The sequence below is a fragment of the Canis aureus genome, chromosome 15 (assembly GCF_053574225.1).
Source record: "Canis aureus isolate CA01 chromosome 15, VMU_Caureus_v.1.0, whole genome shotgun sequence".
Classification (NCBI taxonomy): Eukaryota; Metazoa; Chordata; class Mammalia; order Carnivora; family Canidae; genus Canis; species Canis aureus.
Genome location: NC_135625.1, coordinates 40,618,843 through 40,634,049, shown reverse-complemented (window position 1 = coordinate 40,634,049; position 15,207 = coordinate 40,618,843). Strand labels below are relative to the sequence as shown.

General features: G+C 34.6%; 1 protein-coding gene across 1 annotated transcript in view; it reads right to left on the bottom strand.

Annotated features, from left to right (window-relative positions):
* Positions 1–15,207, bottom strand: part of LOC144284571 (disintegrin and metalloproteinase domain-containing protein 5-like) — a 134,508-nt gene that overhangs the window by 97,576 nt on the left and 21,725 nt on the right. The window contains exons 8-10 of the mRNA XM_077849251.1: positions 4,241–4,312; positions 3,899–4,062; positions 3,048–3,129 (exon numbers count right to left, since the gene is read on the bottom strand). Coding sequence (XP_077705377.1) covers positions 3,048–3,129; positions 3,899–4,062; positions 4,241–4,312 — 318 coding nt within the window. The remainder of the gene's footprint in view (positions 1–3,047; positions 3,130–3,898; positions 4,063–4,240; positions 4,313–15,207) is intronic.

Here is a 15,207-nt window from a genome sequence, read left to right as displayed (position 1 = left end):
ATAGACAACAGGTACATGGAAAGATACATGCTCAGCATCACTGATCATCAGGGAATTACAGGTATCATTTCACATCTATTAGAATGACTATTATCAAAAAGACAAGAGATAATAAATGCTGGTGAAGAAAATGGAACCCTTGTACACTGTTGATAAGAATGTAAATTGGTACCAACAATATGGAAAAGTGTGGCGATTCCTGAAAAAAAACAAAAATAGAGCTGTCGTATGAATCATCAGTTCCACTTCTGGGTATATATACCTGGAAAAAAGAAAACCTCTGTCTCAAGGAGGTATTTGTACCCTATGTTCATTACATCCATATTTACAACAGCCAAGACATGATAACAACCTAAGTGTCCACTGATAGATGAATGGAAAAGGAATATAGTGACATAGTAATAATACAATTGTATTATATATTTGTATTGTATATTTGAAAGTTGCTAAGAAAGTAGATCTTAAACGTTCTTATCGCACACACACACACACATACACACACATAGCAACTGCGTGAGATGATAGATGTGTTCACTAACCTAATTATGAAAATATTTCACAACATACACATATATCAAATCATTATGCTGTACGTCTTAAACAATATTATGCCAATTATATCTCATTAAAGGTAGAAAAATGGATCTTATGCATAAATTCAGCAAGGTTAAAAAAAATTCAGCAAGGTTATATATACAAATATGTATAAAAATAGACTATATATATATATATATACCCTAGCAGTGAAAAATTAGAAGATGAATTTAAACAATCAATATCAGTCATAACAGCATCAGGATATATAAAATAGCTATGAATAAATTTAGCAGAAGATATATGAAATCTCAGAGAATTTTTATTTTAGAGAATTTTTATTTTACTTTTATTTTTTTAAGATTTTATTTATTTATCCATGAGAGACACAGAGAAAGAGGCAGAGACACAGGCAAAGGGAGAGGCAGGCTCCATGCAAGGAGCCCGATGTGGGACTTGAACCCAGGAATCCAGGATCATGCCCTGTGCCAAAGGCAGGCAGGCGCTCAACCGCTGAGCCACCCAGGCATCCCTCTACAGAGAATTTTTAAAAGACATCAATAAATGGAGAGATAAATCAAGTTAGTGGACACTGGAAGATCCAATGTTGTTAAAATAAATTTCCCGTAATTTATTTATAAATTACACACCATTCCAATCAAAATCTAAGTAAGCCTCTGCATCTGTGTATCTGTGTGTCTGCATGTAACTAGAAAAGCTGATTTGAAAAACTTTATGAGAATACAAAGCTGTATATAGACAAGTGACAAAAAACAAAGTTGGAGGACTTTATCTTGATTTCAAGACATTTAATAAGGTCACCATATTCAAGGAAGTAATTATTTAATTATTTTGTCACTTTAAAAAAAACCCTTAAAATATTATGATTGGTAGCTATCTTCCTGAAATCTAATCTTCAAACTCTTTGTTGCTAGTATTAACAAAAATAACATTTTTACATTTATATTTTAATTTTATAATGATATTTTTACAGTATTCTTACTAAACTGATATTTTCATCTTTTTTATTTACAAATTTCTATTTTAAAAATGCCAATCGGGGATCCCTGGGTGGCGCAGCGGTTTGGCGCCTGCCTTTGGCCCAGGGCGCGATCCTGGAGACCCGGGATCGAATCCCACATCAGGCTCCCCGTGCATGGAGCCTGCTTCTCCCTCTGCCTGTGTCTCTGCCTCTCTCTCTCTGTGACTATCAAAAATAAAAAAAAAAAAAATTAAAAATGCCAATCAAAATTAGTCTTAAGAATGGCATCAGGAAAATACACATACTAACCTCTTTTTTTTTTTTTTTACTAACCTCTTATATTCAATAATTCTTATCACCTGCTTTATTTGCTTTACACACACACACGTGCACAATCTAAAAATTAGTCCTCGGCAATGAAACATTGTTTTCAAGAATTAACAACAGTGATGAAGACTTGGACAATTTCTGATGGTCTTTCCTCAAGCTTTGGCTAAAGGAAGACCAAAAGCAATCACTGAGAATAAAAACAAATCCCTATAAAATGTCTGTTCTCTTAGCCATGGTAACAAACCCAGACTGGTTTTGGATTTATCTAATCAATCAATATGTAATTTATAGGAAAGATAACAAGTAGATATCAGAACTGATTATAAGTATCTAATCTGTCAATAACAATTCACTTCATTGTACATGCTACCAAAATACAACCAACTGTACTGCTGGCTCAGTACAAAGTATAGACTTCTTTTTTTGAAGTATTCTGTTAGTTCCTTTCCCTACTTTTTATACAAGTTGTTGCAAAAGGAATATAAATCTATAGTAGGAGCTCATTCTCACTTTTACCAGAAAACAGTAATTATGAATATTTGATGGCTGTTTCTTCCTCCAACAGTCTGCTCATCCCAAACACCCCAAAGAATTGAAAGCATTAATAAAATAGTTACCTTAAAATAGAAAAAATAACAATCAAATAATAAAAAAATCACATGAATTTACACCAATTATTAATGTTGGGAGAAAAGCTAGTATGTTTAATAACATTAAAATTACATTGATTATGTAATAAATATTGATGCAAGTATGTCACTGTTCAAAAAATTTATTTAGGTAAAATATGTTTTTTTTAAATATGGCATTATAATCAGTTCAATTCATAAATGTTCTTTTTTTCTTAAGATTTATTTATTATTTTAGGAGACTAAGGGGCAGAGGGAGAAGGAGAGAGAGAATCTCAAGCAGACTTCCCACTGAGCACGGAGCCAATGCAGGCCTCAATCCCACAACCCTGAGATCATGATATGAGCCAAAAATCAAGAGTTGGATGCTTAATGGACTGAGCCATCCAGGAACCCCTAAATTTTCTATTTCTAAAAGCAATTATATACAGTTTAATATTTAAGCTCCAAATTAGTAATATAAAAAACTATTAAAGGATTAATAAACTAAGCAATAGATATATTCATTCTTTAAAATATTTAGGAAATTTTGAAACATGAAAATAATGAGGAACTGGAAAATAATTACATACCAGAGCAACTCCTACAGCAAAATTTTTATTACATATTTTTCCAGGAAATGTGGCTCCTATAAAACTAGGATATTTCTGGAAGCTAAAAAATAATAATTTTCCTCAGAATTGCATATGAGTGGTATTATTAATGACAATCATTTTCATAGCAACAAATATTACCTATGGCCTAAGCTACTCTGAATTAAACTATTTAAGTACATTTTTCTCAAACCATCAATGTTAAGAGCAATTTAATATTTTGTAAATTTTAAATTTAATAAACATCTGGAAGTATAATAAGGATAAGGCCTAATAATTTATGCAAAAAGTTATTGCACTAGTGTTTATAGTTTTTATGCTAGTTCCCTGTATATTTATAGCTCTAAAAATAAAATTTTCTGTGATTTTCTTATTTACTAATTCACTAAAGATTAATAATTTTTCTGCACATAAGATTCTAGAGCATGTAACAATTCCATATATTCATGCTATTAAAAAGTCAGATAAAGAAAAAGGTCAGATGAGAGAGAAGAATGTGAGACAGCAGCAAGTAGTATAACTTTACAAACCAGAGGAAAACAAAGAAATTATATCACTCATAATTAATCTCTCTTAGATATTTCAGTACTTTTATGTAATTTTACTTATATCAGATAATTTTATGTCAGCTTATAAAAGTATTTTTTAAGTATTGCCCCACATCAGCTCCTTGAGGACAAAGACTCTTAACTTATATGCTTTTCCCATCCCATGATGCATATCAAATTTAGAGCAACATAACATTTAAATGCTTATTTTTTATAATTAACATATGAGATCACTTCAAGTTATTCCTTTAATGCTATACAAATATGGAATGCTGTACTCACGCAAACAAATATGTAACCTGATGAGGTCGGAAGATATGCTTGTGCTTCCATTCTAAAAATCTAGATAATATATTATTAGGATCTCCTATAGTAGAAATTTTGTTTTTATTTGACCAGATTTCTATGGAAGATATTACAACAGTCAGTTTTAACTGGGAAAACATCTAAAAAAAAACAATAATAAATTTTAACATTATTTTAAACTTTCAGAAAAATGCATATAAAATAATTCAGTATTTTGATTTTGGGAATTTCAATAGCACAGCAAAATACTATACATATCAATTCATATTACTTATACTTTTACAAAACAAAAAAACAAAATAGTTTTTTAAAACTTACAGTGTTAACAAAGCCAATTATCTGAATAACCTTCTGTGTTACAGCCTTTATATCAGAGCCCATGTAATCAAACTGAAAAAGATAAACTATTTTTAAAAATTAGTGGATGCCATCAAGAATATATTACACATTTTTTACATGCACAATTTGCTACATTTTAAAGTAGCCATAGGGCTACATTCCAGTTGAAATCCAGGAAATCAATAATGATGTATAAACAATGATTTCCAAAAATTAATAAGTAAATAAACTCAATTTATAACTTAATGTATATAAGAAGTAAATAAAAATATTTAATAACATGATTTTAATGTTTAGTGCACTCAGCTTGTGGCATTACTTATTGCTTATAAAAATTTAATAATTAATTTTTTAATGTGGTATTTTAAAGTGCACTTATTTCTAAAATAACAACATATACTCACAAACCAAAACATATAAGCACAAAGAGGTGGAAAATCCTAAATGAGAGGTTCACTCTTAATGTGACTCTGGATACTGCATTTGGTATATTCTTTCATTTCACCATGTAACTCATGTTCTAAATTCTTATTCCAATAAGCTCTTTCTATGTCTAATTGCTTTAGAATGCCAAGACAGGGCAGCCCTGGTGGCGCAGTGGTTTAGTGCTGCCTGCAGCCCAGGGTGTGGTCCTGGCGACCTGGGGTCCAATCCCACATCAGGCTCCCTGCATGGAGCCTGCTTCTCCCTCTGCCTGTACATCTCATTCTCTCTCTCTCTCTCTCTCTGTGTGTCTCTCATGAATAAATAAATAAATAAATCTAAAAAAAAAAAAAAAGAATGCCAAGACAATGTGAAATAACAATGATGATGTCAGGTATGTGAGCTTTGCTCTGGATTTTTCATTGGAAAATTTCAAATATTTCATCATTTAATGTTCAGTTTAAGATGAGTATTCTAGATTGTGTTGAGAAAAAACTAAATCTTTTTATTTCCTAAATGTTTACAAAAAACAAGAGTTGAATTTTTATCAATAGCCATTTTGATGGTGATTGACAATGGCTTTTATCTTTTGACCTATTGATACATTTCATTAATAGATTACTTACACTATACCATCTTATTCCTTGATCAAAGCATTACATTCTATTAATTTGCGATCAAAATTAATATTTTATTTAGAAGTTTATAGCTTTAATATGGACCTGTTTCTCATGTGTTTGTATATGTGCACACACTTTGTCATAATTGATTGAGCAAATGAATGTTGCTTAGTAAATATGAGAGCACCACTTAAAACTAAGTTGCATTTTTTCCTATGCCCTAAAATTGTATTAGTACATGAATTATGTCTTGCCAAAACACTTAAAAACTTTCCTTTAAAACTATACCTAACACAGACAACTGAAAAAAATTCTTTTTTCCCCAGCTTTTTATGATATAGTTAATATATAATATTGTGTAGGTTTAAGGTGTAAAACATGATTTGACTTAAATTCTTATCTCCCTTGGAGAATTCATTAAATTTGCACTTGTTAATTTTAATCTTCTCCAAAGTCATAGTTATATCATCTTAATCTTTACTAACATCATAATATGTATTTGTCCTTTTTGCTTAATTATACTTTCTACCATTTATTTTTCAACAACAAGCTCTTAAAATTATTTATTTTAATGTTTCTGTTTATCAACTTATGTTTTATTAACTATTGTCTATTCTCCTCACATTCCTCATTTTACGGTTTTAGATACTATCCTCTGTGGTAGGCATTCTAGCTATTTACCAATATTCAGCTCTCTTCTAGTTCAGGAGCCCTTCCTGAATATAGGCATGGCCAATATAGGCATGGCCAGTTTATTCACTTTGGACAATGAAGTGAGGACAAAGTGATAAGTGACACTTCTGAGACAAAGTATTTCTCTACTATGGCTCATGTCTGTCTGGTCTGCTCTTCTACTGGCTTGGAAATTGGGAGAGAAAACCTATCAGTAAAGAAATACCAAAAATCTTAAGCATTTGGAAGGCTGAGCCAACACATGGAAGACAGTTGTCTAGAGTCACCTAGATCCATGGCTGACATCACATGAACAAAAATTAAACTGCATTTAGCTATTACTATTTTGCTTTTTTTTTCTTTTTTGATGTCTGAATAATATTCCATGGTATAAATGGAATATTATTCCATGGTACCACATCTTCTTTATCCATTCATCACTTGATGACATTTGGGCTCGCTCTATAGTTTGGCCATCGTTGATAATGCTGTTATAAATATTGGGTTGCATACATCCCTTCAAATCTGCATTTTAGAGCTAGAATGTATTTATGCTAAGTGAAGTAAGTCAGAGAAAGACAAATACCAAATGATCTCACTCATATGTGGAATTTAGGAAAGAAAATAGATGAGCATATGGGAAGGGGGGAAAAAAAGGAAAGAGGGAAACAATCCATAAAGGATTCTTAATGATAGAGAACAAGGGGCACCTGGGTGGCCTAGCTAGTTAAGTATCTGCCTTTGGCTCAGGTCATGATTCCAGGGTACTGGGATTGAGCCCTGCATCGGGCTTCCTGCTCAGCAGAGAGCCTGCTTCTCCCTCTCCCTCTGCCTCTCTCCCTGATCATTCTCTCTCTCTCTCTCTCTCTCTCTCTCTCTCTCTCTTTCCCTCCCTTTTCCTTTTCCTCTCTTTCCACTCCCTCTCAAGAAAAAAAAAAAAAAAAGAAAAAATTGATAGAGAATAAACTGAGGGTTGATGGAGGGGGAGGATGGAGGATGGGTTAAATGAATGATGGGTATTAAAGAGGGCACTTGTGATGAGTAGTGCGTGTTACATGTAAATGATGAATTACTGAATTCTACTCTAGAAACCAATATTGTACTCTATGTTAACAACCAAAATTTAAATTTAAAAACATGCAAAGAAAAAGAAAAAGACCACATTAATTACCAAAATCAGGAATGAAAAAGGAGACATTATAGTAATCCAGTAGTATGCTATAGCAGGCTTATACTGGTTCACTACAGCTGATTTTTAAATTTTCAACCCAATTTTTAAACAGCTATTACTAAATTATATACATTTTCAACCAAGTTAAATTAAAAATAAAGGTAATAAATACATTTAAAAAAAGATTTTTTATCATAGTACAACCTAGCCTGCTATAATTAATCCTTATGCTCCAAATTTTTAAAATATTGTATAAAATTCATTAATTTCTAAATAACTTATAATTATAGTTTTGTGTTTCCACTCTGAAAAAAGTTACTCATGATAGTATTTAAAATTTTTTTCACTGTATTATTTTTCTTTATCTCTTTTAATTCTTGTTTTAGTATATTATGATAGAGTTTTGGCATATTGATTTTTACTTTTACAAAATTATTGGTGTTTTCCTTGTGACCTAGAAATGACTACTGATGTATGTATTTCCTACAGACATCTTTAGGAATTTGAATATATGTGACACCTATTCGGAAGTTACAAAGGTAAATAAGTGTTTAGTGAAGCTGGCTAATAAATAATTTGATCTCTGTTAACATGTTTTTTCCATATCTTAAAGGCTAAGAAAAATGCCTTAATGTACTCCACTATAGTTTTGGGTTTTGATATATTTCCAGAGGTTTTGTTTTTTAGTTTCTTCATAACTCACTTGTCAACTAAGAGTTCACTATTAGAAATGCATCTTTAACTTGAATTGTGCTTTTCAACCTAAATATCTTCATTCTTCTACTTTAGGCTTTGTATCCTGAATTTACCTGTTAGTAATACCACCTTGATCATCTTTTTAATTGACAATCCCGGTATATTTTTGAAGGTCTTTTAAAAAAATTTTATTCTTAATAATGCCATTTTGTTTAAGCTGTCTCACATATGTCATGTAAGCTGAGAATCTTTGCACTTTAAAGAGATAGTTAACCTACTCACATTGTAATCAATGGAGCTGATCTATAATTTTCTGTTTTCTTATTCATGTCTTCATGGTATTTCCTTTTGACTTTTGGTAGGTTATATATGAATATTTGGGGGCTGATTTTAAAGTTACACATTTGAGATTGTATATTCAGATATGTTTAAACATTGTAAAACAAGTTTCTCCATGTTTATCCACCAGACCACTTACACAAAACCTCTTATAAGGTAACAATAAAAAATTTCTAGGACTTAGCAGTATTCAACTATTGTTTTCAAAATTCTTACTATCTCTTAGTATGAATTTGATGGATATGATTAAGTAAATGAAACAACCCCACACCCTGCCAAGTGATTAGAAGCAGCAGTATATTTCTCTTTCTTTTTTACTTAGTGATAAAGTCTGTGTAAATATTTTTTGAAATACCTATTTCTTGTTACTCTGCTCCAAAATTTTTAGATCAACTTTATTGAGGTATAATTTACATACAATTACATTCAGAAGTCATTAATTTTGATAAGTACAACTTACTTTTTATTATGAAAAAAATCAGTATACATAAAATTTAAAATTCAAAGACTATCCTTATATCCTTCAATTAGATGAATCTACTATTAATGTTAGATAAATTTCCATATATATATATATATCTGTTTATAGAGGTAGATCTGGGCATACATTGTTCATTTTTCTGGACTATTTGATATTAAATTGCAAAGACTTCCACATGTACTCCCTAAGAATAAGGATTTTCACCTGTTTGCCCACTACAGCATTATCATAAGGAAGAAACAACAGTAGCTCAATAATATTGTAACATAATATTGCCAGAGAGTGAAGCTAATCTGTGGCCCTTTCCATTGCTGAATACAGCTTCCATCTAACCCTGCCAACAAAGAAACCTAACCAGAGCTCCCTGAAATCCTGGTAGCCCACCCAACAGGCCCAATTAGAAACACTTGAACAGAAAGCCTGGCAAGTGTCTCTGCATCTACAGAACCAGGATGATGGTCCTCACTGGCCAGGGAGTTGAGGTTGCAATTCTGTCTGATTAGATCCATAAAGAAGGAGCTTTCTAGGTAAGGGCCTGTTCTGCAGCTGAAACCAGGAATGAAACTAATTTACAGCCATCCCCAAAGGTGAACACAGTCTCAAGCCCATCTGAGAAGGAAACATAATTGGAGCTCCAGGATTCTGTGTATCCCATCTTGCAACTCCAATTAGAGTAGATTTTGACCACCTAGGTAAAGCTAGGTTGGTGGCCTGTCCAGGCCAAGGAATTTGGTGCATAGTTCTGCCTAATATGATTCTGAAACAAGAGACAACCACAGTCGTGTTTTGTATTGAGGACACTGTAATGCCTGGAAACTAATTCATATCCCAGCTCACTGCTGAATATAGCCTTTGTCCATCAAACCAGGAACATAACAGAACACAGGGTGCTACATAGCCCACCCTGCAGCTCTGCCTACAGTAGTACTTAAGTAATGAACAGATCTTTGCCTTCCACACCTGTAGAGCAGAACTAGTAGCCTCATCTGGCCAGGAATTCAATGCATAGAGCTGCCTGACTTGGGTCCACAAACATGAGCTGTAGAAGCCATGAGGCTCATTCTGCTGCCATACCAGGACAATAACCTAATACATAACCCTGCCCAATACTGAGTATATATACAGTCCTGAAGCCTAGGAATTCTGATTAGAGAATCCAGGCAACTGCAGAGCCTATCCTACAGCTTCACTTGGGCAAGGAACTAAGTCAGTATTCCTATACAATGGTTCTCAGCCAGCAGCACCTACCCTCAACTTCAAAACTCAGTCAGTAGTCTCACCCAAAAATATGCACTGATAGTGAATACCACTTGCCAAACGATGCTACCAGCTGACACACCCAGGGCTCAATTTAAGGCAAATGGTGAATGACTATCTCTACTAAAGCAACCTATAAAATCTGGGAGGAAAAAAATCACTTATTCAATGGGAAGATACTGACATAAGGAATCAAGATCATGAAAATTTGGAAAAACAAGGTACCACCAAAGGAAACTAATAGAGCTCCAATAACTCATCACAATGATATAGAGATCTACAAACTGTCAGAGAATTTGGTGTAATTGCCTTAAAGAAGCTTAGTGAACCACAAGAACATGCAAATAAAATTAGGAAAACAATGCATAAACAAAATGAGGAATTCAACAAATAGAAATCATTTTTAAAAATGACATCTTGAACCTGAAAAATACAACAACTTAACTGAAGAGTTCAATAGAGGACTCCAAGAGCAGACTTTACCATGCAGAAGAAAGATTCATGATCCCCAAAATAGGGCATTTTAAATTATCCAGAGGATCAAAAAAACAAAGAATGAAAAAGTGAGGAAAGTCTACAGGACTTATGGGAACAATAAAAAAGAAACAATATCTGTTGGAGGGGCAAGATGGCAGAAGAGTAGGGGTCCTCAACTCACCTGGCTCCACAAACTTACCTAGATAACTTTTAAAACATCCTGAATACCTGTGAATTCAACCTGAGATTTAAAGAGAGAGCAACTGGAATGCTACATAGAAATTTTCACCTCTAACTAGGTAGGAAAGTGGAAAAATAAAATAAAAAAGAATAAAGTGGGGGAGGGAAACAGCAAATAGCTGGGCTAAAGAGGAGCCTCCAGGCAGAAAGTCCAGCCCTGGAAAAGCGGGAACTTTAAAAATCTGCCCTGAGTTTTCCCTGACAGAGGCGAGCTTAGCAGGGAAATGAGGCAGAATCGCAGGAGAGGCAGTGAAGCCTCAAGATTCCTGGAGTCACTATAAGAGGAGGAGCACCTGGGGGAAAGCTCACCACAAAATGACTTCCAATATCAATAAAGGGCTGGAGCACCACAGCTCTCCAGGGCATTTGTGAGAACCCAGTCAGTTAGATCAGGGGCTCCAGAGCTCCCTGTAGCCTAGAGCATGGCTTCAGATGGAGGTGTGTGTGCCACATTCCCTTCAGGAGAGGAGCTCCCTGGGAGCACAGGTCCAGCGATACAGGGCCCAGATCCCAGGGTGCCCAAGTGGAAAAAGCAGGGGATCCTTTGTGCCCCCTGGGACAGGTGGAAGCAGGGAGGGCACAGAACAGCAAGGACTCTCCTGCCACTGGGCACCCCAAGCTGTGCAGATCAGTGCACCAGCACCCCAAGAGCATTTAGGCCAGTGCAGACTGGGAGACTACAGTTAGTTACTCACGGGGAGCTCAACTTCAAAGCTGGAAATCTGGCCCCACCATTGTTGTTTTTCCTCTTTGTTTCACCTTGTGCCTGGAGGAGGTGGGGCTTCTAGAAAACAAAGGTCTCACAGGATCAACATCTCACTCCCAGTATGTGGAAAAGGGCAGGCATCTCCACCCAGGCACAGACACCTGAGAATCAGCACAGAAGGCTCCTACCCTAGGAGAACTGCTGAAAGAACAAGGGAAGAGCAAATTTACTGACCAAGAAGCATTGGAAAGCTCTAGGACTGAGAGAAATAGCATATAGAACTAGAGGGTCCCTTTCCCCCTCTTCTTCTTTTTCTTTTTCCATTACAAATCATTTTTATATCAGACTAAAAATTTCCAATATTTTTTCTCTTTCCCAACTTAATATTTTACCAGCTATTTATTTTCACTACTTTGTTTTAAAATTTGTTTTTTACATTAGTGGTCCTTCTGCTTTATTTTGCACTGTTTTCTTTTTCTTTTATTTTCTGGTCTCTGACCTCTTAGAATCATCTAGGGTGTATTTTATTTAGATTGTGATAGATATTATTCTTTCAGGCCACTCATACAGCCGCTCTGCACTGGACAAAATGACAAGAAAGAAGAACTCACCACAAGACAAAGAATGAGAAACGGTTCTCTCTGCAACAGTTGCAGAATTTGGATTTAAATATGATGTCAGAAAATCAATCCAAAAGTACAATTGTAAAACTAATGGTGGCTCAGGAAAAAAAGCATAAAGGACTTTAGAGATTTCGTTACTGCAGAACTAAGATTTAATCAGGCCAAAATTAAAAATAGATTAAATGAGATGCAATCCAAACTGGTTGTTCTAACTGCTAGGGTTAATGAGGTGGAAGAGAGAGTGAGTAGCACAGAAGACAAGTTGGTAAGGAAAGGAAACTGAGGAAAAACAAAAAAAAACAAGAGCCCATGAAGAAAGGCTTAGGAAAATAATTGACTTGAAAAGGAAGAATATATGTCTAATTGGGATTCCAGAAGAGGCTGAGAGAGAGAGAGAGAGGACCACAAAATTTATTTGAGCATCATAGCTGAGAACTTCCCAAATATGGGGAAAGAAACAGGCATTCAGATCCAATAGATAGAGAGGACCCATAAAAATATCAATAAAAATCGTTCAACACCTTGACACTTAATAGCAAAACTTATAAATTTCAAAGATAAAGAGAAAATTCTTAAAGCAGTGCAAGAAAAGACATTCTTAAATTATATGGGGAGAAATATTAGATTAACAGCTCTCCACTGAGACCTGGCAGGCCAGAAAGGGCTAGCAGGATATATTCAGGGTCAGGGTACTAAATGAGAAGAACATGCAGCCAAGAATACTTTATCCAGCAAGGCTCTCATTCAGAATGGAGAGATAAAGAGCTTCAAGATTGGTAGAAACTGAAAGAATATGTGATCACCAAACCAGCTCTGCAAGAAATATTAAGGGGGACTCTGTAAAAGAAAGGGGATGCCCAAAGACATAATCTACAAAAACAGGGACTATTGAATAGGTATTACGATGATGCTAAATTCATATCTTTCAATAATTACTCTGAACGTGAATGGACTAAATGATCCCATCAAAAGATGCAGGGTATTGGACTGGATAAAAAAGCAATACCCATCTATATCCTGTCTACAAGAGACTCATTTTAGACCTAAGGACACCTCCGGGCTGAAAATGAAGGGGTGGAGAACCATTTACCATTAAAATGGTCCTCAAAAGAAAGCTGGAGTAACAAACCTCATATCAGAAAAATTAAAGTTTACACCAAAGACTATGGTAAGAGATGAAAAGGGACACTATATCATACTTAAGGGGTCTATCCAACAAGAAGACCTAACAATCATGAATATTTATTCCTCTAATGTGGGAGCCACCAAGTATATCAATCAATTAATAACCAAAGTAAAGAGATACTTATATAACAATACACTAATAGTGGGAGACTTCAACACGGCACTTTCAATAAATGACAGATCTTCTAAGCAGAACATTACCAAAGAAACAAAGCCTTAAATGATACACTGGACCAAATAGATTTGACAGATATATACAGAACCTTCCATGCAAACACAAGTGAATACACAATCTTAAGTACACTTAGAACTTTTTCCAGAATAGACCACATACTAGGTCATAAATCAGGTCTCAACCAATAGCAAAAGATTGGGGAAATCCCTTGCATAATTTCAGACAAAAATGCTTTGAAACTAGAATTCAAAAAAAAAAATGAAACTAGAATTCAATCACAAGAAGAAATTTGGAAGAAACTCAAACACATGGAAGTTAAAGAGCATCCTACTAAAAGATGAATGGGTCAACCAGGAAATTAGAGAAAAATTAAAAGATTCACAGAAACTAATGAAAATTAAGATAGAAGCGTTCAAAATCTCGGACACAGCAAAACTGGTTCTAAGAGGGAAATACATCACAATACAAGCCTTCCTCAAAAAATTGGAAAAAATTCAAATACACAAGCTAATGTCACACCTAAAGGAACTGGAACAGGAAGTAAAACCTACACCAAACAGAAGAAGAGAGATAACAAAGATTTGAGCAAAACTCAATGAAATAGAGACTAGAAGAACTTTAGAATAGATTAATAAAACCAGGAGCTGGTTCCTTGAAAGAATTAGTAGGATAGATAAGCCACTAGCCAGTCTTATTAAAAAGAAAAGAAAAAAAGACTCAAATTAATAAAAGCACGAATGAAAGAGATCACAACCAATACCAAGGAAATACAAACAATTTTAAAGATGTATTATAAACAGCTATATGCCAACAAATTAGGCAATCTAGAAGAAAGGGATGCATTTATGGAAAACCACAAATTACCAAAACTTGAACAAGAAGAAATAGAAAACCTGAACAGACCAATAACTAGCGAGGAAATTGAGGCAGTCATCAAAACCTCTCAAGACCCAGAAGTCCTAGCCTCAGCAATCAGACAACAAAAAGAAATAAAAGGCATTCAAATTGGCAAAGAAGTCAAACTCTCCCTCTTCACAGATGACATGACACTGTATATAGAAAATCCAAAAGATTCAACCCTAAGATTGCTAGAAGTCATACAGCAATTCAGCAATGTGGCAGGTACTAAAACAATGCACAGAAATCAGCGGCACTACTATACACTAACAGTGGACTGAAGAAAGAGAAATTAAGGAATAAATCCCATTTACAATTGCACCCAAAACCATAAGATACCTGGGAAGAAACCTTACCAAAGAGGTAAAGGATCCATACCCTAAAAACTACAGAACACTTCTGAAAGAAACTAAGACACAAAGAGATGGAATAACATTCCATGCTCACAATTGGAATAATAAATATCTATGCTACAATAGGGTATGCTTTGAAAATGTCTATGCTACCCAGGGTAATTTACACATTAAATGCAATCCCTATCAAAATACCATGGACTGGGCAGCCTGGGTGGCTCAGCTGTTTAGCGCTGCCTTCATCCCAGGATGTGAATCTGGAGTCCTGGGATCGAGTCCCACATCAGGCTCCCTGAATGGAGACTGCTTCTCCCTCTGCCTGTGTCTCTACCTTTCTCTTTCTCTCTATGTCTCATGAATAAATCAATAAAATCTTAAAAAAATACCATGGACTTTCTTCACAGAGTTGGAACAAATCATCTTAAGACTTGAATGAAATCAGAAAAGACCCTGAATAGCCAGGAAATATTGAAAAAGAAAACCAATGTCAGGGGTATCACAATGCCTGACTTCAAGCTGTATTACAAAACTGTGATTGTCAAGATATATGGCACTGGCACATAAACGGACACTTAGACCAATGGAACAGAACAGAGAACCCAGAAATGGGCACTCAACTCTTTGGTCAACT